The sequence below is a fragment of the Syzygium oleosum genome, unplaced genomic scaffold (genome assembly GCF_021117445.2).
Source record: "Syzygium oleosum isolate NSW1041296 unplaced genomic scaffold, Sole_v2.1 Sole_v2.06, whole genome shotgun sequence".
Classification (NCBI taxonomy): Eukaryota; Viridiplantae; Streptophyta; class Magnoliopsida; order Myrtales; family Myrtaceae; genus Syzygium; species Syzygium oleosum.
In genome coordinates, this window is record NW_026607490.1 from 8,052,001 (window position 1) to 8,076,181 (window position 24,181).

At 43.5% G+C, this 24,181-nt stretch overlaps 4 protein-coding genes across 7 annotated transcripts; 2 read left to right on the top strand and 2 right to left on the bottom strand.

The window, feature by feature from the left end:
• Positions 1–3,664: 3,664 nt before the first annotated feature.
• On the top strand, positions 3,665–7,555 carry LOC115685950 (probable transcription factor At3g04930). Of its 3 annotated transcripts, none has more exons than XM_056312530.1 (2): positions 3,665–5,215; positions 6,882–7,555. In XM_056312530.1, exon 1 carries the CDS (start codon positions 3,776–3,778, stop codon positions 5,207–5,209), a length of 1,434 nt encoding a protein of 477 aa, XP_056168505.1. In that variant the 5' UTR covers positions 3,665–3,775; the 3' UTR covers positions 5,210–5,215; positions 6,882–7,555. The 3 variants fall into 3 exon arrangements, with proteins under 3 accessions (XP_056168505.1, XP_056168504.1, XP_056168506.1); XM_056312529.1 differs by having other exon boundaries at positions 6,983–7,555; XM_056312531.1 differs by lacking the exon at positions 6,882–7,555 and adding an exon at positions 5,694–5,977.
• A 1,165-nt stretch (positions 7,556–8,720) lies between these two features.
• LOC115686019 (40S ribosomal protein S24-1) lies at positions 8,721–10,914 on the bottom strand. The gene is made up of 5 exons (XM_030611196.2): positions 10,754–10,914; positions 10,115–10,156; positions 9,833–10,003; positions 9,185–9,271; positions 8,721–9,101 (listed from the first exon to the last, which is right to left on the bottom strand). Exons 1-5 carry the CDS (start codon positions 10,823–10,825, stop codon positions 9,060–9,062), a joined length of 414 nt encoding a protein of 137 aa, XP_030467056.1. The 5' UTR covers positions 10,826–10,914; the 3' UTR covers positions 8,721–9,059.
• A 1,113-nt stretch (positions 10,915–12,027) lies between these two features.
• Positions 12,028–16,774, top strand: LOC115663764 (uncharacterized). Its single transcript, XM_030585743.2, has 6 exons — positions 12,028–12,832; positions 13,851–13,953; positions 14,437–14,492; positions 15,128–15,292; positions 16,232–16,345; positions 16,428–16,774. The coding sequence occupies exons 1-6, from the start codon at positions 12,122–12,124 to the stop codon at positions 16,518–16,520; spliced, it is 1,242 nt and encodes a 413-aa protein (XP_030441603.2). The 5' UTR covers positions 12,028–12,121; the 3' UTR covers positions 16,521–16,774.
• Positions 16,775–20,223: 3,449 nt separating this feature from the next.
• On the bottom strand, positions 20,224–23,786 carry LOC115663763 (probable serine/threonine-protein kinase WNK9). 2 transcript variants are annotated; one of them, XM_030585741.2, is made up of 7 exons: positions 23,326–23,786; positions 23,193–23,230; positions 22,742–22,969; positions 22,414–22,634; positions 22,082–22,239; positions 21,543–21,975; positions 20,224–21,446 (listed from the first exon to the last, which is right to left on the bottom strand). In XM_030585741.2, exons 1-7 carry the CDS (start codon positions 23,398–23,400, stop codon positions 20,365–20,367), a joined length of 2,235 nt encoding a protein of 744 aa, XP_030441601.1. In that variant the 5' UTR covers positions 23,401–23,786; the 3' UTR covers positions 20,224–20,364. The 2 variants fall into 2 exon arrangements, with proteins under 2 accessions (XP_030441601.1, XP_030441602.1); XM_030585742.2 differs by lacking the exons at positions 22,742–22,969; positions 23,193–23,230; positions 23,326–23,786 and having other exon boundaries at positions 22,418–22,559.
• Between the last annotated feature and the right edge of the window lie 395 nt (positions 23,787–24,181).

A 24,181-nucleotide genomic window follows, 5' to 3' on the forward strand; every position in this document is an offset into this window, starting at 1 on the left:
TTCTCTCTCTGCGTCTCCTTCTGATAGCGACGCCACAGAACATCTCTCTCTCCCTCTGCAATAATTCAGCATCCCAAGGAGAGAGAAAGAGCAAAAGGCACTGTTTCGCTCTCTTCTTCAGCTGCAGCAAGCTTGTTGGCTTTGATCTTTTAAAGAGATGTTTCGCCCCCATCACTTCACATGATCCCTCCTGTTTCTGCCCCTCACGTCTCTGCAATCTCTCTCCTCAAACCCTTTAACTTGAAGAAGAAGGGTGGTCGGGTTGGTCGGGAGCTTCAACGAGTGGTTGAGCGAGTACGGCAAGAGGAATTGCAGGTGCTTCTTGCAGAGAGCCAGAGCTGCGATGAAGAAGAAGAAGAGGAGTGGCGGCGGCAGCAGCCTCGGCAAGCCGCATCGGACTTCTCGGCTACCACCGCCTCTTGTACTTGGGGAAGCTCGCGGCTGCGGCGGAGGGCGACGGCGAGCTCGAGGACAACGTGGCCATGTCACCGGGCTGGGTCGGGAAGTGGAGGGTGCGAAGGGAAGAAGCGCAGAAAAAACAAGAAGGAAAACCGAAAATCGATCCGATCCGAACCGAAAAGAACCGAACTGAATCGCGTTTTTGGTTCGGATCATATCTGGTTCGTGTGGACTTTTGGTTCGGAGCAAGCACACGTTCAAACGGTTCGGTTCGGTTCGGTTTTCGTAAAAATCCGAAAAATTCATAAAAATCTTTAAAAAAATTCAGAAAATCCCAAAAAATTGAAAAATTCTAGAAAAAATCATCAAAATGTCGAGAAAATAAAAAAAAATTAGATTTCAGGAAATAGGAAATTTGTTGAATTTTTTCAAAAAAAATCAAGAAATCAAAATTTCAAAACTTACGAATTCTTAGAATACCTGGCCACCACTTTTAGTGAAATTTAAATTTTTTAGGTCTTCAAAAAATCAAAAATCAAAATTTCAAAACTTCACGAATAGTTTAGAATACATGCCACCACTTTAAGTGAAATTTAAATTTTTAAGGTCCAAAAAATTCAAAACTCAAAAATTTCAAAACTTTACTGAATGGCTTAGAATACCTGGCCACTCACTTTGAGTGAAATTTTAATTTTTGGAGGTGAAAAAAAAGCAAAAAATCAAAATTTTCAAAACTTCACAGAATGACTTAGAATACATGTGGCCATCCACTTTGAGTGAAATTTAAATTTTTTTAGGTGAAAAAAACATAAAAAATCAAATATTTCAAAACTTCACAGAATGACTTACAATACCTCTAGCCACCCCACTTTGAGTAAAATTTAATTTTTTTTAGATGCCTAAATGGTATTTTTGATTTTTTTTTTCTATTTTTTTGGTTCCTAAAGAAAATTAAATTTCACTCAAAGTGGATGGCCACATGTATTCTAAGCCACTCTGTGAAGTTTTGAAAATTTTTCTTTTTTGCTTATTTTTATTTTTTTTTCGACACCTAAAAAATTAAATTTCACTCAAAGTGGGTGGCTACATGTGTATTCTAAGCAATTATGTGAAGTTTTTTATTTTTTTTTTTTTTCGTACCTAAAAAATTTAAATTTCGCTTAAAGTGGATCGCGTGTATCTAAGACATTTTGTGAAATTTTGAAATTTTTTCTTTTTTTCTTTTTTTTATTTTTTTCGGCACCTAAAAAAATAAAATTTCGCTCAAAGTGGGTGGCCACAGGTATTTTAAGCCATTCTGTAAAGTTTTGAAATTTTTACTTTTTTGCTTATTTTTATTTTTTTTGGCATATAAAAAAATTAAAATTTCACTCAAAGTGGATGGCCACAGGTATTTTAAGCTATTCTCGTGAAGTTTTGAAATTTTTATTTTTTTATTTTTTCGGCACCTAAAAAATTTAAATTTCATTTCAAAGTGGATGGCACAAGTATTCTGCATTCGTGAAGTTATGAAATTTTTGATTTTTTGTTTTTTTTATTTTTTTTAGCACCTAAAAAAATAAAATTTCACTCAAATTGGGTGGCCACAGGTATTCTAAGATATTTTGTGAAGTTTTTAAATTTTAGAATTTTTTATTTTTTTTTGGCAACTAAAAAAATTAAATTTTGCTCAAAGTGGGTGGCCATAGGTTTTCTAAGCCATTTTGTGAAATTTTTTATTTTTTATTTTTATTTTTTATTTTTTATTTTTTTCGGTACCTAAAAAAATTTAAATTTCACTGAAAGTGGGTAGCCACAGATTCTAAACCATTCTGTTAAGTTTTGTAATTTTTGATTTTTTACTTTTTTTTCTCAACTCAAAGATCATGACTTCCATATGAATATGTGTGTTGAAGAAAATGAATTCCTCAGAAATGGTTCTCACTTTTGTTCCAGAAATGAAAAACCAACTATTTTTTGGTTCTCATTTCTGGTTTCAGAATCAGTTTTGGAAGCAAACTTGTCCCGAAAATAGAAAAATGAAATTGCGTTACCAAACGGGTTTCTGGTCCAAAACTGATTCTGGGAACAAAAAACCAGTTCTGGACAGAACCAGAATGGTTTTCATGCAGCACCTAAGTAACCGGTTCCATTGGACCGGACCGGAACCGGACGGGACCGACGGTCCGGTCCGGTTTCCGGTCCTAGAACCAACCGGTCCGGTCCGCGGTTCCCAAAATTGGGAACCGGTTCTCTCGGTCCGGTTCCCGGTTCCACCTTGGAACCGGACCGGACCGGGAACCGCTCACCCCTAATTCCCTCCATTTTTTCACATTGAGAAAGATGGCGGATTTGAAATGAAAAATCACGCATTCCTCATCAAGATCACACGTATCCAAGATATGGACATGGGCTGTCGTCCCCTGCGTTCATGGTCAGATTTCACTCATCCTCTGCACAGCCCATTGTGTTCAGCTCCATGTAGCAGTAAAAATAGACAAGCAAATGAAGGTGATACGGGCTTGGCTGGGGCCATCTCCAGCACGATTCCCTGAGCCTAATTACTGCCCTATAGTTTCGATCACGGACTTGGTCTTGCTGTTCGTGCACCAACTACCAAAGCACCCATCACATGAATTGTCCTACAGTTATTCATATCAAATAAGAATAAGAATACGAAGTACGCTCATTTTCTCGAATAAAGATCCGAAGTGAATTTTTTTTTGTGCAAATAATGGCTTAAAGTGACTTTCAAAAGCGGCTTAGCTTACCGAATGGTCAAGGGCATTTTCGTCATTTACCCATTTTTTGAATATTTTTCTCTTTTCCTTTCTTTTCTATTTTCTCTTTTTTCTTTGTCAATGATCGGCAGCCACCGTCGATGCCCAAAGAGGGCTGGGCAAGTGTCTCCCTCGCCAGATCTGGACGAGGGTAAAGGTCGCCTCACCCAAGCAAGGTCCTCCTGCACTGTCATGATATTTCAAGCCCTTATTTAAGACTAAACATGGTTACTTCATATATTTATTTGAGAAAACGAGCGCATGTCATATTTTTATTTAAAATTTTCTTAATAATAATAATAATAATAATAATAGATGGAGAGATGGATGAATAAAAAAAAGTGGGGGCGGGAGGGAAAAAGGGGGTAAAAGTTGTGGGCGGGGGGGGGGGGGGGGCGGGGGGCGGGGGGCGCTAATGGCACGCACGGGACCGCACCCACCCGGTCCTACACGGAAACCCACCCCACCCCCCACCCAACCATTCCCCCCGCGCCCCGTCAACTCGCTCGCTCTCTCTCTAGACGACGCTCCTCTCCTCCTACCGATCCATCATCCGTCATCGTCCACATCGAACCTCCCCCCACCCAACCCTCGACCCTCAACCGCCATCCATCGCCATGGCCTCCGAGCAGGACGGCGCCGCGGTCTTCCCCGACGAGGAGGACCTCGACGACGACGACGACGACAGCCAGGACGACGACGAGGAGGACGCCGACGAGGAGGAGGAGGAGGAGCTCCTCCCCAACCGCGCCGTCCTCCCCGACGACGACGACGACGTCTTCGACGACGACTCCAACTCCGCCTCCACCTCCTCCTCCCTCCCCACCGCCACCCCGCTCGACGCCCTCCTCCCCATCCCCCTCCCCCTCCCCCTCCCCCTCCCCGCCGCCTCCTCCTCCTCCGCCGTCACCGTCGCCGTCCCCGCCCCACTCCGCCCCGATCCCCTCCCCGCCGTCGTCCCCCCTCCCGCTGCCCCCCAGCCCCCCTCCTCCTCCTCCGCCGTCTCCATCGCCGCCCCCGCCGCCTCCCCCGTCCCCCCGATCGTCGGCACCATCTCCCCCTCCGAGCTGAAGCGGCCGTCCCCCGCCGTGACGACCGTCGCCAAGCCCCTGTTCCAGCGCCTCTGGACCGACGAGGACGAGATCGAGCTCCTCCGCGGCTTCCTCGAGTACACCACGCAGCGCGGCGGGGCTCCCTCCGGCGGCCACCACGACACGGCCGCGTTCTACGACCAGATCAAGTCCAAGCTCCAGCTCGATTTCAACAAGAACCAGCTCGTCGAGAAGCTCCGCCGGCTTAAGAAGAAGTACCGGAACGTGATCGGCAGGATGAGCTCCGGCAAGGACTTCGCCTTCAAGAGCCCCCACGACCAGGCCACCTTCGAGATCTCCCGCAGGATCTGGACCAACGTCGCCGCCGCCGCTCCCGGCTCTAACAACGATCCCATCGACGACGAGGACGACACCGTTCGGAACCCTAATTTCAATAATCACCTTTTCAGCACTCCTAACCCTAACCCTTTTTTCGATCCGACGACCACGCCCACAAAGTCGCGCAAAAGGCAGCGTCCTCCGCACCCACAGCCTCATGCACAGCAGGTGCAGGTGCACCTACAGCAGGTGAAGGTGGAGGAGAGGAATTTAGGGGTTGATGGTCCCACCGTATCGAATCATGCAAATCAGAATTTGAATCTGAATGCGAATGCAAGTGCGAATGCGAATGCGAATCCCAATGTCGCCGGAGTGATCGAGGATACTGTGAGGAGCTGCTTATCGCCCTTGTTTAAGGAGTTGTTGAGCGGGGCCGCGATGGGCGGGGGATTTGGCGGTGGGGGATCAAGAGGAGGGTTTGGGTACGTTGCGGCGGCCTTGAATCCGCTGCCGTTCAGTTGTGGATTGGGATTCGGAGTGGGCAGCGCGGGCGAAATTGCGGACGAGAGATGGAGGAAGCAGCAGATAATGGAGTTGGAGGTGTACTCGAAGCGGTTGGAGTTGGTGCAGGATCATATCAAGGCCACTATAGAGGAGCTGCGCTCCAGCGGAGGAGGGTGATTTAAGGTATTAGCCACTGGGGTTTTCAATTTCATGAGATGTCAGTTGTAAGTGAGTTTGAGTTTTCTTGTTTTACCCACTCAAGTTTCGCGAAATTGATTGGGCATTGATAAATAGTTGACTCTTGATAGTGTAGTGGCCAGTTGAGATTTCGGTTTCACCTTTCTTCGAAAGATGATAGGGCAGTTGGTGAATAATTATTTCTAATTATTTAGCCTCCGATAGATTGGCCATGTTTTCCTGGGTTATGTAGATAATGGCTACTATGAATCAACACTGGTAGATGAAATAATGGAATTGCTCTAACTTTCCTGGTAGGATCTGTCCTGTCGGATTTCTGAGCTGTCTGCCGTTCATGCGAGTTCTTATGTTTTGTGGCGGTTGATTAGATTCGTGGGTTTTGGGATTCCGATTTCCTTTAGTTTGCATCATCTTTGTTGAAAACCTGTACGATCTGCAATTATGTTCTAGCCTAACTTTACAGTGAATACAAGAAGGATTTGGCTGGAAATAGAGCTGGAGTTGCATTGTTATCCTTGGTTTGTCATATTCTGGAAGATCTTTGAGTTGTCCTGGTGCCTTCCATGCTTAAACGTGTATTCTACAAATGAGCATATACTTCCTTGTTACGCTTATAGTATGTGGGAGATGAAATTTCATAAGCATGTCACACTGTTTATGTAGAGGATGGATGCGTCTTACAGCATGTGACTAGTACAGATGAAAGTATTTATAGTTTTCGCTGCTTCTCTGCATCGCGCCTTCTGCCCTGTGACTTGTTGGTGGAATTCATTCTTCCGTTTGATGCATTGACATCATGCATTCAAGTCATTTTGACGTTTAGCACTTCACGTGTAATATTAGCCCTCAAATTCAGTTTGCATTGTTTACAATGACAACTTATAGGTCTAATTATTGTTAGCTCCGCATTATAGAAGTTGTGGAATTGTTGGACAACTTGGTGAAATTGTAAATTGCTCGTTACACTGTGTGGCAATTGTTTTATGCCTGCAATTGCGAATTCTACAATGAATAGCTGGGCTACATAAATAGTCTAATTTAATCACGGCTAGGAAATTTGGTGCGTGGAAAGAGGGGCATGTTACTACTTCAGTCCTATAGTTTGTTTAAATTTGTTCTTACATGGTCCTGGTGACAGTTTTGGTTGTTATGGCATTTATAATTTCGATCTTGTCATTTTTGTCTTACCAAAATCTGATGCTATAACTTCTTGGCTAATGCTTATAATTAATGAGTTCATATATGATATGAGTGTTATATTATTACTTCTATCTTGCCTCTGCATTCTTGTGGCTACGGCCTTTAGTTTCCCGTGATTTGGTTAGATGGCTTTTTTTCTGATTGCTTTTATCTGCCGATAGTTGTATGCTGTTCTTGTTTTTGTTTGCTATTCCATGGAGGGAGTCTGGATGGAGTGATAGTTCAACGTTTTGACAGTACCTAATTATAGACTCTATTGGACGATGGGTGAGGGCACCGTATGAACTTGCCCTGCTCATTTTACATGATGCTGCTAGATATCTCTTTCTGAGGAATCGTGATGCGACCATCTATTCTCCGTTTATTGATTGGTTATTCTCTTTGAGGGAGATGAGAAAAGCTTAGTAGTTCACTCAATGCTGCTACTGAATTTGCTCCGAATGCTAGTTAGATATTCGAGTTTCATTCCTCGAGTCCAAGCCCTCGTACACTAGCAGTACATGCGATTTCAGTTCGGCTTGTTCCTGATTTGGGGAAGGTTCTTTTGGGCAGATTGAGGAGCAACAATACAATTGGGGGGGATAGTGTTCTTGATTTCTTACAAATGCGTTGAGAAGGAACAAACTGCTGAACAGTCTGGATCAATAGTAGTTCCTCGCTCGTTTGCCCGTTTAGCTTTGCCTCACGAAGTGGAGCCTTCTCGTTTGTCCTCAGTGCCTCAGAACAGGGCTGTGCCCAAGCAAGACATACTTTGCAAAGATTTCAAAGTCTGTTGGTAAAAGAAAAGAAACATATAATAAAAAAACTGTTGCTTGTTCATCGCATTCATATATAGCTGTACTACGGGCGGTATCTCTTCCGCTCCCTTCCGGCACCTACGATATTAGAGTCGGAGACCGTATCCTAGTCGCCGACCAAAAGAAAAGTTAAAGGGAGAGAGAGGAGTGAAGTTGATTCTGAATTGAGCGTGACCCTTAGGGGTTGGCCTTCGTTGGTTAAAAAGACAGGCATGATCCTACTAGAGCCAAGTATTGGCTGAGATAGATACTGCCGAAGCAAAGCTTCTTAGACCGAAGTATCTTTGGATGCTTTTGTCAAGCGGCCGACAAATCTTTGGCTGCGAAATAGCTTGTGTAGCGCCTGGTGAACCGAGAACACAAGGCCGGCCTTCATTTTATAATGCCAGCCTTCATTCTATAATTGTTCAAGAGAACGGTATGGTAAATAGCATGCTCGTATCGGATCGTATCACGTCCATTTTAGTTTGGACATTCAGTCGCTCGAGCAAGACACGCAGAACACTCTAGGCATAATAACTGATTTCGGTTTGCCATGACCTTATCATCAGCTCCCGATTAGTTTATGCATAGGAGGCTAATTTCGCCTTCAAAGCTAAAGTTAGAATCGTCCAATCGTTAAAACTCATAACACAAATGCCATGATGTCACTCCTACAAATCAGTTATATCATCCCTTCTACATTATTCACTCTTTACTCCACCGCCCCTAAGCTTCACTCCCAATGATACGTGAGCACGGGAGAATCCCTACATCACTTCGGTCCGTGACACTTGCGTGTATGGTGCAATGTCTCGTTAGCATGAATGGTATTGCTTCTGATTCTTGCTAACCATCTCCACAGCAACAGATTGAGCTACATAAGGCCAAAAGAAACCACGTTGAGAATCAGACATGGCCCACCTGCATCAATTCGGACCCCGTGACAACAAATGGACAACATCCCACAACAAATCGGAGGGCTGATTTCCCTTTATCCTGGAACGCCTGCCTGAATGTCCATTTTTTGCCATGCTCTCGCTCTTGCTTGATAATCACCCCCTTCTGATGAAGGTTTGCTGAGCGCGTCGACCAAACTCAACTTCACAAAAGGAGATTGGTGCAACTCAACACTATCCATTTCTTGTTACCATACATTCTTTCTGACGATCTATGGATCCCGGAACGAGCGGGTGGCCGGTGTCCCCACACCGATCGTGGCCTAGGAAAGGACACGGGGCACATGGAATCCGCGCCCCGTGGTGTCATGCCGCACGGGCAGGAGCGGTGACAGGCCAACCCCCATCCTGTTTTATTTTCATATACTTTGTTATTCGATGTACACGATTATTCCAAAGAACATACCCAATGCCGGAGAAGAAGACGAAATGCGCCGCTGTTAAATAGACTGTCGTATTGGGATCCAATTTTACAAACAAGCTTTGGTTATCATCAACTTCCTAGGGTGGTCGGCTAAGACATGCTACTTGTCTCAAAACATGCATCGAGCATAAAAACATCTCAACCGGTCCGAGGGATATTATTCATAGTAAAAAAGGGCAAAGAAACGAGGGGAGTCCTTTCCCGAAGACCAAATATTACACGAGCTTTGATTTCAAAAAACAACTTTAACAAACGCGAAGAACATTCTCTCAAAGCTTCTTGATCTCTGTTTCTAAAACTTTTGTCCTCCACAGAACAGTCAAAATTCGTAAACCGACTAAACACCGGGCTAAACAGCAAGAAACAAAACAATTCACTCCATAGCTACCTCCCTAACAAGAGAACATAATCGCAATTGAAATTGACTCCCATCTCCTAGGCTTTTCAGAATCAACGAGACTCTAGACGCCTCACTTCTTCTTCCCTGCCTTGGCAGCATCACCAGCTTTAGTCTGCACAGGAGTAGGGAAGATTAAGAATCAACAAGACCATCCGGGAACCAAGAAACCAGAAAGAAACATAGATCCGAAACTACCTTCTTTATTCCACGGATCTTCTTGGCTCTGTTCTTCCTTTCCTTCATTTGCTTTCTCGACTTCTCTACCTTGGTATCAAGTCCGTTCTGCCATGCAAAATTACCTTCTTTACTCAGCTCAGTCATGACTAAAGTCTGGCTACGGAGGCCGTCTACATGTAAAATAAAAGGACTACATCCCTAAGATAATCAAGTGCACTATTTCATTCCAAACCACCATATGCAAAGAATTTATGTCCCGTATTCAACAGGTAAATTGCAGAGTCCCGAATACTAAAGATAATTTTCCCAAACATATAATGGTTATGTTTCAGTTATCAAGTAGCTTGCAGGGCTTTCACTGCAGAACCTTCTACTCAGAAATCCTGCCTAAAGAAGATAAGCTTAATCAGCTACATTGTTACGGTTTATAAAGGGTTGGGAGCCCAGCAAGTTGGGTTGTCCCAGAAACATGTCTACTGCATAGGGCCAAGGTATTCTAAACTCCAATATATATAGATAATCACTTCAGCAAGGAAAAACTAGCAATTCAGTTGGCCGGAGTACAATTTCAATTCAACAGATGAGGAGAAAGAGGAACCACAAAAGATTAGATGACATGAGGAGAAAGAGTGACCGCGAAAGATTGGATGACATGAGGAAAATTACCCTGATGAGTCTGTACTTGGGTTCATACTTCTTGGCAGTCTCAACTGAGTCATAGATCAAACCAAAGCCAGTAGATTTCCCGCCTCCAAAATGAGTCCGGAACTTGAACACAAAGATTGAGTTTGGGTCCTTCACATCGTACATCCTTCCAAGCTTCTCCTTCAGCTCCGCCTATAAAAAGACCTCCATTTAGCAAACAACTCTTTGGCTGAATATCTCCAACGTTTGTGGCACATGCGCCAGACCAAGCAGAATATGACTGTCGAACCAACATTTAATTACCTTGGAGACATTGGGTCTTCCGGGATGAAGTACATCAATGACCTACAGAGCAATGGGAATCAAAACATCAGCAGTCAGGAAAAAGGTTTGATCAATGCAATTTAACACTCCGACCTTCTGCGACTCCATATTTCTGCAAAATGAAGGAGCTTGTTTTGCTCCCATTCCCTACTCCATTACTATGGAAAAACACACAGCATCTTTTGCTTTTGAAAAACTCTAAATCATCCTAAACTAACCCACCTCTTGTTTCGACCAACGAAAACAAATGCTGCAAATCGTATCACTCTACCATTCATTTCTCCTGGTTAATTTTTAATCCCTGCGATCATCCATGGCGCTTCAAAGCTAATGATGTTCCCTTCACCTACAAATCAGTAAACTTTCCACGTACATACAAACCTCCGTGGCTTATCTTCAAGACCCTTGAAACCATTTCAGCCCAACCCAAAACCCTTTTCAGGGAACCAAACTAGCGCAGACCCAATGGCCCTTCCAGAGTGTCCCACCGATCCCATCTACCCAAATCCTAAATACCGCATTCACGAATCCAATCTTGCGCTCTGATGCGCAAACACCACAAAACAAGCTCGTTCCACAGAGAGAGAGAGGGAGGGAGGGAGAGGGAGGGAGACTCACGAACTGCTTCCTGGAGAGAAGCCTGTTGGTCATGAACTTGCGGGTCCTAATGGTCACCGCCTTGTCCGCCATGACTTGCCTCTTCCTCCCTGGTGTTTTCGGTCGGCGCCGAAGCGGAAACCTCAGCAGGTGCAGGTGCAGGTGCAGGTACAGGTGCAGGTGCAGGGCAGCTCCGAAGACGACGATGCGGGTTCACGGCGGATCCCCTTCGAATTTATAGCATTAGGGTTTTTCCCCACAGCGCAAAAGATCCTGCAAAGTCGCAAACTTTCCGGGCTTTCTCACTGCGTCAGCGAAGGAGCTCCTCCATGGATCTTCTTGCTGGGCTACCTACCGGAGGCCCAACCTCAGCGGGCACAACTGGGTCCATCTCCGTCTTCGCCATTGACCTGGAAAAATGCAAATCTTGGCCTTGCTTTATTTACATATTCATTGTTAATGAAAAAATGGTACAAGCATGCGATCTCTATATAGTCCATGAACTTTTGATATATGCTTGATTTAGTCCCCGAATTAACTCATGTTTGGGCATAACGCCGAACATTTTTATATAGTCCGGCGACCAAATCGAGCATGTACCGAAACTTCAAGGACCACGTTGAAAAAGTTCAAGAATGGCATTAAGCGTTAGAGTAAAGTAACGAATTAAAGGTCCAGAGACCGCATTGGGGACAAATGTTTCAATGTTGCTCGTAGGCTTTTAATTTATTCAATGCAGTCTCCAAACTTTAGCCCAACGTACAATATCGTTCCCAAACTTTTAATTTATACACGGAACGTTCAATCCGGTCCCTATATTCATATCCAATATTATTCTTCCCTAGATTCAAGCTTAGAGACGATATTAAACATTTTCACATGATGCAGGGGCAGGGGCAGAACCGTATTAGTACTATAAGCCCAGGGAACTCGCACAAATCAAAAAGCTTGGGGCGCGACATTGGGGACCAAAGTTCAGAGATCATCTTCAACGAAGTAAAAGTTTCATGGGCCACGTTGCGGCGCTAAACCAAAGTCCGGAACCGTTTCCATGTCATTTTCTTCTTCTTTTATTATTATTTTTATGTATTTATGGATTTTATCTGGTCATTTTGGAGATGGGGAGACGATGAATTGGAAAATCTCATTGCCACGGAGAGATGGGGTTCATTCATGTTCCCTCCGGCCACGCACCACCACAAAGCCAACCCCCCGCGTCTCCCCTCCACTCCATTCCCATTCTCACCAAAAAAAAAAAAGAAATTATCTCTGATCAAAGTTCGCTCCTTTTTCTCTCCTCCTCCTCTTCTTCTTCCTTCTCCTTCTTCTTTCTTCTTCTTCGAGGGCATTGGCTCCTTCCGCACCCGCCATCGACCCCAAGCCGAAGCCATGGCCACGGCGGCGACCCTCTTCCTCTTCCAGCCGCGCCTTCCCGGGTGGGGTCGCAAGCTGCGGCCGCCGCCGCCGCCCCTTCCTCCTCGCCGACTCCCCGGAGCCGCCCGCCGCCGCGTTGTTCGCCTCGAGAACCGCCGAGCCCCGCCGGCGGCGGCGCGGGGCTCCGGCGCCGAGCCCGTCCGCCGCGGCGACCTCGCCGCCGCCGCCCGGTGCTCCGCGCGCGGGGACGGCCCCGGGAGCTCTCCTCCGGGCGCGGGGGACCGGTGGAATCCGCTCGAGGCCGTCCTGAGCTCCATCGCCAGGGCCCTGGAGTCGCTCAAGGGGCCCGCGGTGGCCGCGATCCTGCTTGGGTTGTTGCTCGCCTACGATCCTAACTCCGCATTGGCCGCTTCCGGCGGGAGGATGGGCGGGAGCTCGTTTTCCTCGCGCTCGTCCTCGTCCTCGTCCTCCTCCTCGTCTTCGAGGAGCTATACAACGAGGACGCCCAGCCCTGGCTATTCGTACTCGGCTCCGTATTACGCCCCTTCGCCGTTTGGCGGAGCCTACGTGGGACCGGCGGTTGGGGTTGGAGTGGGCGCGGGGTCGAGCTTCTTCTTGATACTTATGGGCTTCGCTGCGTTTCTTCTGGTCTCGGGGTTTCTCTCGGATCGGTCTGAGGGTGGTGTGCTCACCGTGACGGAGAAAACGACTGTGCTCAAGCTTCAGGTACGAGTGATTGTTTAGTGTTTGTTGAAATGCTTCGCGGTTTGCAATGGTTTGTGGTTCTGAGTTTCATTTGGACTGGGTAACTAGGTGGAGTTTATCAGCTTTAGATGAGGGGCGAATTTACTCATCAATCATCATTGTTGATGTAGGAGTGAAATGGTGGAACGCCTTGTGGGGTATTTGTATAGTGGCCTTTGCAATTGGACTTCAAAGTTACTGTCTGTGTTGTTCATATTTGCATTAATCCCTCCTGTCCATCTTCGTTTGGGTTTGATGGCACCATCATACTTGGCAACCTAATTGTTGACATGCTAGGATTAGTAAAAGATGGATGGAATAGACATTGAAGCGAATATGGATAGTATATGCATTGCAATTGCTGAAATAAAAGTGCAAAAGGCCACTCTGCAAATGTGTCAAGGTGAAGGGGATCTAGATTCTATCTCTGATATAGTACACATGCATAAAAAACTTTTCTTCGAGAACTGCGCTCTGATCATGTTTCTGTGGACTTAATGGTTGTGTGGTTGTGATCGAGGTCCTACTGTTCTTGGGGGGAAAATGTGATTAAGCTTAGAATTACCATGTGTTGTTAGGATGTGTTTACTAAGGAATTCAGAAAGATGAGTTGACAATTTTGATTAGTCAAGGTGCGAGTAAGAGGAGGAATAGTTGGGATTGCCCCTAGATTCCTCGATCGAAGTGCAAGTAAATGCTATGGATGCTGGAATTGGAACTAACTTTGGATTATCTGCAATGAGCTGGGTGGTTTCGAATTTGAAACAAATGCTTTCTTGTTGAAGCTAAATTGGAATGATCTGTACAACTCGTGTGGAAGAGGTATTTCATTTTTCTTTCATGTGAGTGGAGTAGCCAAAAGGGTTGAGGTGATGTATTTTGGTAGTCTAATATTGGTAGTCCACCATCTACTAGCTTCTTTAGGCACTATGAATATTTGTAAGTATGGAGTTATCTAGTCCCGTTTAGCTTTTGAGTTTCCCCAGGTCATTTTGTGCAGGTTGGATTGTTGGGCATGGGAAGGTCACTTCAAAGAGATCTTAATAAGATAGCGGATATTGCAGATACATCCTCATCTGAGGGTCTTAGCTATGTCCTGACTGGTAAATTTCCTAATTCTTCCTCTCTGCCTTTTTCACAATTGATGCCTTTTCCTAACATCTGCTAGTTTCGAATGAACTCTAAAATGGTTTAATTTTTGAAGTTCTTTTTCCTAACATCTCCATTAAAGTTGTTTGGTAGTTAAATTGTTTGTTTCCTAGTGTCTGACCAAACAATCAAATGGATGAAGGGACTGAAATGTAGGGATTAATGTGTCTCTCAACAGTCTTTCATGCTTATTTTGAAATGATGTGGAGGATCTTTAATATCATGCAGTCAGCATTGGGAAATTGACGGAACTTGTATTTTCCATTCAGACACTCACATAAGGGTGTCCGCATCTGGGCTATGATGGGATTAAGTGTCTTATACGAAGCGCTATCTTTTTAGTTTTTTCCCCTCTCTTTGAGCAATGATTCCGAGTTGCAAGGGGATTGAGTTATTAAATATTATTGAATTGTACTTATTGGAAAATCTTCGTGCAGAGACGACACTTGCCTTGCTCCGGCATCCTGATTACTGCATCTCTGGTTATTCATCCGTAAGTTAAATCCATCATCTGGAACTTTCACTGATGTAGAAGTTTTAGCAAATTGAGAATAGGGAATCTTGTAACACGTGGAACATAGTGATTGTGATTATAATCATATTTGGAGGCATTATTAAACACGAAAAATATCTATATCAAGTCAGTAATCAATCCAGCCGCTATGACACTTGTGTTTCCCCAGCCAGGATAAGCTTGAGCTTTTAGTTGGTATGCACTGTCTTGCTGGAAGAAGGCCTGTTCTTTACGATAGGATTGTGCAGTTGTGATGCTCAATGCACCAGAACCATTAGTGCTGACTTAGTTGAATTTCCTCTTCAAAAGAAAGAACTAGGGATCATAAGGTTACTATAAACCCTCTAACACAAAGCAAAAACATCTACATGATAATTCTAGCTTGGTACACAGGACAGAAGAACTCTTGCTTATCCTAATTTGCCACATGAGAAATTAGAAAATCTTTGCTTGATAGGCTTCTTCTATTGAGTCTACAGTGCTGCTTGGGTATCTAGCTTGTAGCAACTCTGATTCCCAATTTCCTGTCTGAGTTTTTTTTTATCGATTTTCTTTCAACGCATTGAATTGATGTCTTTACACTAAATTTTTCCTGCAATTGGATCTTTATTTAGGTGGATGTGAAGCGGAGCATGGAAGATGGGGAGAAACGTTTCAATCAGCTGTCAATTGAAGAGCGAGGGAAGTTTGACGAAGAGACACTTGTTAATGTGAACAACATAAGAAAGCAAAGTACCACCAGCCAGAGATCTAGTGGATTTAGCAATGAGTACATAGTGGTAAGTTCCTGCACTGGTGTTTTGATAAAGATCTTCCATTATCCAACTGATCTTTTATGTGTGTCATTGTTCCTAGCAGTTTTCATTTCCTTGTATTATTTGATCTATAACTTCACGTTCTTAATTAGCTGAGTTGACGTAATCAAGAAATCATTAAGCCTTAGAACTATATAATTCAGCTATCAGATTTTTTGGTTTATATGCTCTTACAGTCCTTATGTGACAGATTTTATCACAAGTCTGTAAGATTTATAAGATTGATCATTGAGATCTTAGGGAATTTTCGAGACTTGTAGTGATGTTGGTGCTCTTCGAAAAATAATGTATGGATTTTGCTGCCATTTACAGAGTTGACATCCCTGCTGCTCATCGAGTGTTATTATGTTATCGGACTTGGCTTTACCTTGGCTCTGAAAACCACATTATGAGCATGGCTTATTTTTCTTGTTTTGGAAGCTTAAAGCCATCCAAAACCAGTGATGGTTCTTTGTCTGGTTGAAGTACATCGCAAAAGCTTGTAGTAGTCACTTTGATGAGATTGGTTGCGTAACCCACTTACACATCCTCATCACCTCAACGGAGCCTAAGATGTTAAATCTGTATATTCTTCAGTGAATCAACCTTTTAGTCAAGAACTTTGAAAGATGTTAAATCTGTATAAGCTCCAGTGAATCTACCTTTTTCGTTTAGAACTATGACTGCAAGCATCATGATCATGCATCACGAGGCTTGTAGTTTTTAGTTTTATTGCCTTCCAGTATATTAATTACTGCTGTTACCTGCATTTTGTTCTGTACAGCTTTTTACATGAGTTTGAGAATTTTCAAAATTAGATTTAAGAGCTCGATGTGTGGATTAATTAAAGAGTTTTTACTTGGCTCTTATGTTCCCATTTTCTTTCAATCGTCTTTTGTTGCTTACAATTTTCTTTCTTTTCAGATAACCATCTTAGTGGCTGCTGAAGGAGTCCATAAATTGCCTTCCATTAATGGTGGTGGAGATCTGAAAGAAGCCTTGCAGAAACTTGGGTCCATCCCCTCTAGCAAAATACTAGTAAGAACATAGAAATTTCTATGAATATCTACCCCGAGGATCTCTTCATTCGCCTTCTGACATCTCTTTGTTGGTCATGCAGGCAGTTGAGGTGTTGTGGACCCCTCAAAATGAAAATGACACACTATCAGAGAGGGAGCTTCTCGAAGATTACGCATTACTGAGGCCTTTATAACATATATGATGAGGTTTCAATTGCTTTTGTTAGAGGTATGAATCCGAGTCAAAGTTGCATGCTTGGAGTTATTTGTATAGAATAGGTCCTGTATAGTATACAGAATGAGTAGGTAAAAAATACTGTTAATTTTTTGTAATCGAGCTGCAAAGGCACAGGCTTTTAATATCTCCCAACCAGCTCCATGACTTCAATGCTTGTGAGTTGTATCTTCAGAGGTTTGAGCTTATGAGATACAGAAGGAAGTTTTCGTATCTTGATTTTCTTGCCAGATTTATGGGATTTCCTGAAGTAGCTAATGACAACTATGTTGGCATGTCTGCATCAGATTAGGCCTTTGAAAGAAAAGGACCCTAGAAATTACTCTTGGTCCTGCTCTTTTTAATTGGAACACTCCAATATCATCAAGAATAGGGAAATTACGTGGCAGCGAACATCAATTATTTGTCATTTGCAAGGACTAGACCCATGCCTCACTTTCACCACCGTTCTTGTGCATGTCATGAACTTCCCCAAGAAATGTCTCAATGCTTTAAGCTTTATTGAAGGTTTGGCACTTGTGATGGTTGTGAGCAGTGTTGGTGGATTGCACATCTGGCTTTTCCAACACCTCACTTGCATTTTGGGAATGTTAAAGTGGACCTCACTAAGCCAGAAACTGATGGGTCCAAAGTCCCATCGTTTCCTATCACTCACACTGAGTGTGGTGTTCTGAGTCAACAGAAGTTGGGCGGGTTGATCTGCATCTTTTTTCCCAGCGATTTGAGTGCCCTTAGTCCAAATCAGGTAGAGCCAAAAAAGCTTCCACTTCGACCTTTAGGGAGTACACGAAGCTCTTTGTTTGGTCTATTTCTAACTCAGACCTCAAACAAGTTCGATGCCAGAACAAAATTCAACTCCAAGGCCTGCAAGAAATTGTCTGCTTTTCCTTGTTCTTCTCTGTTTTGTGATGGTACCAGGATCCTCCAAATGTAGTACTAAACAAAAACTGTGTGTAACCAGCCTAATATTTCCCCCTCCCCTTCTTTTTGAAGTTTTAAGACCATTGCTTGGTTCAGATGGTTTGAAATTTACAGATCTCTAGGATCCACTATGAATCACGAATCATTGACTTTGAATGCTTTCGACATATAGGGCTTTGTATTTCCCATGGTTTTCACAATCCCGACTATCGAATCACTTCCTTATCCTGCGTGAATTAAACGCGGGGTGCCGACCAAAACCATCAAATTCCTGAAAGAAGTAATCATAATCAACATACCAACTGTTGACGGGGAAAATCATTTGAAAAAGTCCTAAATCAACTGTATTTTTGTTAATTCATTTCTAAACTTTTTAATTTTGCCAATTGAGTTTCGTATGGTCAATTTTGATTGGAATTCGCTGATGTGGATGTTAGCCCTCCTATATGGCATGATCGGCACTGATGTAGACGATTTTTACAAATATATTTATTTATTTTTCCTTTATCCTTTTTATTTTACCAGTGGCCAGCCATGGCTAGGTAGGCTGGCCTCGCTTGGGCGAGGGTCATCGTCTCCTGCCACAAGCGAGGCCCGACCAGGCGAGGCCGGCCTCGTCGAGGCTTGCTTGGATGGGCCTTGCCTTTGGCGGGTGATGGCAACCATCGCCCAGGTAAGGCCAGCCCGTTTGGCATGGCCGATGACCGACCATCGCCTATGGCCGGTCACCGGCAAAAAGAAAAAGAAAGAAAAATATTAGAAAAAATAATTAAAAAATCGATAAAATATTAAAATATTAACTGTCCATGTTAGCGCCGATTATGCCTCGTAGGACGGCCGGCATCCATGTTAGTAATTTCTGGCCAAATGGATTCAATTGATAAAATTCAAAGTTTATGACTGAATTGATAAAAGTACAATAAGCTTATGACTTTTTGGATAATTTTTTCACTTTTGACCCTCAAGGGATTCTCTCATCACATCCATCCGGATTGTTATCATGTGGTAAGAATACCATTTGAAAGTAATTTTAGATGCATTTAAAAGAACCGATTCATAAATCAATATATTTGTGATGTAAATAGACCGTAGCTTGATCTTTATACATGTAAGTCATGTTTAACACCCGATTGAATTCCGGTCGCACGGTTACTGTGCTAATTTCCGAATCCCGGCTCGACGCGTCTCGACGCTTGTTTCTCTTTTGACTCTTTCTTTATGTAGTTAAGATCAACTTCATGTCACTGTCAACAACCCCATAGCAGCACTCAGAAAAGGTAACAACGTCTCATCTCTCTTTCAATCTTCTCGCATTTCAATCAGTTGGGCCCTGCCTTGTCAAGTTGACCCTGCCTGCCACTTTGTTGTTGATGATAATGCTTCGTGGATTATGCCCATCTTCATCTGTCATTAACTATCCAATCCCCTCTTTCTAGGTAAACCCAACTCAACATGACCCTTGAATCTTCCACAAGAGTTCAAAATGCGCATGCCATCGCATGTTTCTGTTAATCTTTCTTCTTCTTTCCTTGTTTTGCCTCGCAAACTTTATCAATATCCCCCAAAAGTGAAGATGGTCAGCTAATGATCACAGCTGAATCCACCATGTTAGACCATGTCACCCAAAATTGAATTCGTATATGCCTTTTAACTTTCTAATTTGGGTGCTGATTCTTCGCCCCCCATGCAACTTGGCCTCCAACTTCATTCCTCTCAGGAGACCACGCGCAATCTCCCCCACCACCAAACCTCTTTCTTATCCCCCAAGATGAACGCAAAAAGCTTCAGTTTTTCAAAGTTCTTGACCCAAAAAAGGAGTCCAAGTCTCGTATTGATGACAGCGCTCCACAACTTGGTCCTGACAATGACTTGCAAACGTGTGATTTCAACACGCGTGCGCCTCCAAAGTCCAAGCCCTCAAGATGAAGAGGAAGTCTTCTTGCAAGGCGGTCGACCAGCCCCCACGCTCAAATCAACTTTTTCTTGTGGGTGAAGCCAGAATGTTGACACCTTTTATTTGATTTTAATTTTTTTGGGTATGCATAGTTACATGATGCTTTTAATTGGTGGCCCAGTCTATTATGCTCTCTCTCTCTCTCTCTCTCTCTCTCTCTCTCTGTGTCTTCAAAAAGGAGAAAAGCCCCGTCTCTAAATTATTGGCACGAGGGCTTGTGGTGTGGTCCCTTATAAAGATGGGGAAGAAAGCAAATAATTCAGTCTCATCATCACATCCAGATCCAATGCTCCTCAGTGTTTCAACTCTCCAACTCATGACAGGCATGGACAGAGCCTCTCTGTATGTGATCAGCTTTGGGGATAAATAAGGGACGAGATAATCTTAAAGCACAGCAATGCTTAGGGTATACCAGATGGGTCCATGAATTTGACAGAACACATGATATTGGCACAGTTATGATTACATGACCATAGTTGTGCATGTGCCATGATGCGAGGCTCTTTGCATGATTGGTTCCAAAAGTACCCATGAAAGGAAATTTTCCTCGTGCATTGATAGTTCAGCACACGTTTTGTAGTAGTCCCCCTTACCTTGCTCATTGAAGGAACGACCAAAAAACATTTTAGAACAAGACTGACCATGCTGCTTACTTTTCTTGCCCAAGGTTAAAAGCAGCATTACCCTGGCAAATATATAATAAATCTGACTCTTAAGGCGGGCGAAAGAAATGAATGAGATCTTGGATATAACCAGACCAGACATGGCAATGAACTTGGCAAACGGCTAATTTAAAGGATCGCATCTCGATAGATATTGGCATTGCATTTCTAACATCATTACACGGTTGAAAAATGGCGGATCCGACAATTGCAGTCTCTCTGGGGATGTATTAGACTTGTACAAGAATGAGAAGTGCCTTAGGAACCTATATATGAACAGCGTCAACAGGAAGGGATGTCGTCCTATGGAGCGTGTGTGGAAGCAGTGACATGGCGTAGAAACTCTCAGCGGTGGCCGTTGCTACTTCTCTTGAGGAGTCATTATCCGCCTCACAATTTCGGGCCCTTCGGGTTTCCAAATTGGGGCTAACGTCATACATGGACTGAGGGCCATCTGAAGTTGAATGCTCGTTACAAGCAGGGAAGTTCCGTGAAGCTCCATCCTGCAACTGTGTACTTAAAGGTTGAACCACAGTCGGTGAAACCACGTTAATTGTTTTCACTTCCCGGTTAGAGTGAGCTGAAACTTTCGAAGTCTGTCCAAGTTGTAGGTCTTTGACTCCTCTCAACTGCATCTGATACTTCGCTTTCAGCCATCTTACTTCATGCTGGACCACATTCTCATAATCATCTAAAAGATCACGGCAAAAAGACGGACATGCTGACGACGAGCATGAACCAGTTGCTTGCAGAATTGATTCTCCAGCACTAAATGGGACTTTATCTTCTGATTTCATCACCGTCCCAGTTTCCTTTGAAACTGATACATCCAACCTTTCACTCTCTTCATCAGTGTGACTCGGTTCAGAGGGTCCTGCCGAACTGAGATCACGACTTTCCCGCCGATCCCAGATGTCATGATAATCTGAGCCCTCTGATGTGCTCCACACATTTGGTGCACCCTCTCTCGTGAGATGCTCCGGACCGCCAGCTTGGTAGGTTATCTCCTCAAACCTACCATGCATTGAAGCGCATCCGTTCTTGCAACACTGCATCTGCAAGTTTGTGAACTCAGGGTGATGTGATAAAAAATCCACGAAGGAGCCAGTGGAGGTGCGGTTGGATGCACAGTTCTCACAAAACTTTTGGTTTGCAAACCGTGGTGTTTCCTCTATTCCGGGCCCTGGCCTCCACTCTGGAACCAAAGAAGACATCTCCCCATCAATCATATCAGCGATCTTAGTCGCATCTTGGTCGTTTAGATCCAATTCAGCAACCATTTCTGTAGCTACACTTAATGCTGTATCTATTTCGATGTCAAAAGGGAAATATATGTTCCGGATAGGACCTGTCCAGAATAAAGCAAGATAAAGTTGAATTGGTCAGCAGAGAAAATGGAAAATAAGTATGGCTGAAAATAAAAAGACAGTTTGACGCTTCTAACCATCTTTATCAGCAATTCTGAGTCTTAAGAATATGCTCCCATCTTCTCTTTTCTTGCCTTTTATGCTAATGTCAACATTTGCGGGATGATCATCGTCATGGCACTCAAAGAGTTCCATTCCGCTGGATTCAAGCTCAGCTGGGTGATAACCCCATTGACTTGCAGGTGTATAACCATAACCATTACGATACCCATTACTATACGATCCATCGCTGCAAGGCACGTATGGTTCCCTAAACATAGGTCCCATCTCATCAACTTCTCTCCCATAGTCCCGTGATCTCAAATCTGATTCAGGTTCATCAACTCGAAGAAAAGGGTCATCCAAAAGCTCCCTAGCAGAAAGTCTAAGAGATACCGTAGCTAAGCATTTCTCAACGAACTGTCGCACTTCTGGATCCTCCACTTTATACAAAGCATCTGGCTTTTTTCCCTAAAGTAAAGACATCAGCATTCATAATTGAATCTACTTTTCCTCAAAAACACTCTAAAGTAAAAGGCATGATGACGAAATAACGTGAGAGAGACTGATTTCTTACGGAGATAACTTTCTTGTAGATCTGAGCAGGGTGTGTACATTCACTATATGGGTACTCAAACGTGACCATTTCCAATACGCACATCCCGAATGAGTATATGTCTACTAATTCATTGTAAGCCTCTTCATAAACTTCTGGAGCCATAAACTCTGGCGTCCCTGAGATATTCACCTCAAACATAAGAACCGACAATTGTCCTAACCCACTACCCTAGACATTCATTGAACAAGAATACTCCAGAACAATAAAAATTCCACCTTTCTTATTGATAATTTGACTCCCATGGCAGCTATCGACCATATCTATACGACAGATGGAATATTAGGATGTACCTACACAATGATCGGCGTGAGATTTCCGTAGAATCGCCGCTAAACCAAGATCTCCAATCTTCACTTCTCCTTGGTTTCCATTGACAAAAATGTTGTCACATTTGAGATCCCTGTGGATCACAGGCGGGTCGCGGTTGTGAAGATAGAGAAGTCCCTTCAAGATCTGTCTGCACCAATGCTTCACTGCCCTAATGTTAACTCTCCTATGCTTTAACCTATACCTGTAATATATTTGGGAAAAAATAAACCAAAAATAAGAAGAAAATTTCAATTGGGGATCTTGAGCAGCCTTTTCGGAAAAATCACCAGAATCCCACGAGATACTCACTGCCTAAGAGTCCCAGAAGTGAACATTTCAGTGACAAAGTTGATGTTCCTATTGGCAGTGTCAACCCAAGAAGTGTAGAACTTCATTATGTTTTTGTGCTTCAGCGTCTTCAGGAGATGGATTTCACAGTAGAGCCTCTCGAGATCTTCAGGACTCTGCAAGAAGTCATAGAGCTTGACCTGATTCCAAGCAACCTCTATGCCATCATACTCGTCAAATGCTCTATATCTGCATCAGAAAAGGGTGAAAAAAATCACTAATTTCCCAAACCAATCCTCAACCTAACAATGAACCATTTGTGGGAGCTCAGAGAAAAACCTTAAAAAGCAAAAATTTGCAGAATCTAAAATGGAAATGGATGGTTTCTGAACAAAAAGGTTGAAACTTTGAAGGAAAAACGAAATGGGTCATTCGGAAAGTTTGAGAATAGGAGACGACTTCGAATACATACACTGTCTTTGAAGCTCCTTTCCCGAGGATCTCATTGTACTGCAAAAAAGAAAAAACTCAAATCAATCTCTCAATCTAGAAGATCAGACACAGATTCGGATTCAACAGACGCGAGAGAGGGGAATTTGGAGTACTCTGCCATATCTTCCGGTGGGATCAACTTCTACAAACTCAGAGGGGTCTGGTTCGACGTGCGCGAGACCATTCATTCTCCAATCTCCAAGTCCGAGGTCTCTCCTTTCTTGCAGCTCCTGTCCTTGAAGCTTTTCCTTCTAATTTTCCTGACACGCCAAGGATATGCAAAACAAAAGGCTGTTTATCATGCAAAAGTTATTGCTTTCTAGGAACTTTTGGCTAGAGAGAGAGAGAGAGAGATGCGAATGATCAACTGGCTGTCTCAGAGAGAGAGAGAGAGAGTTGAGGTGAGAGCTAAAGGGCAGGAAGTATTTTTATTTCTTGCAAGTTCAATAATGTCAAATTCATGAAGCAAAACATAGAGAAGCCAAACGGCAACCCAACCCCATGAACAGAGGTTCGACCCAAAAAAAAAAATAAAGAAGAAAAAACCACATGAACAGGAAAGGAACATGACAAACAGATTTGGCTCTTATTGACTGACTTCTTGAAAGGTCATTTTCTCTTTGCTTCTTTCTGTTTGTTCGACCCATTTACGCCTCTTTTGAACTCTCTTTCGTAGCTTCTGACCAAAAAACAAAGAAAAAGAACTCTCTTTCGTAGCTGACCCTTCCAATTTTCATTGTAGACTAATAACAGCAGATTTCACAGCAATGACAAAAAAAAAAACCTTGTGTATTTTTCCTCTTTAGAGGGTAAATTGAAAAGACAAGAGTCTGGAAACTTTCCTCTTTGCCCAGGAAGTAGAATAATATCACCAATGAATAAAAGGAGAGATAGATCGACAGAGACTGATGTATGGTATGATTCTCCCGGGGTCGAGCTTTTTGTAGCATACAAGGGTCGTTTTATGAT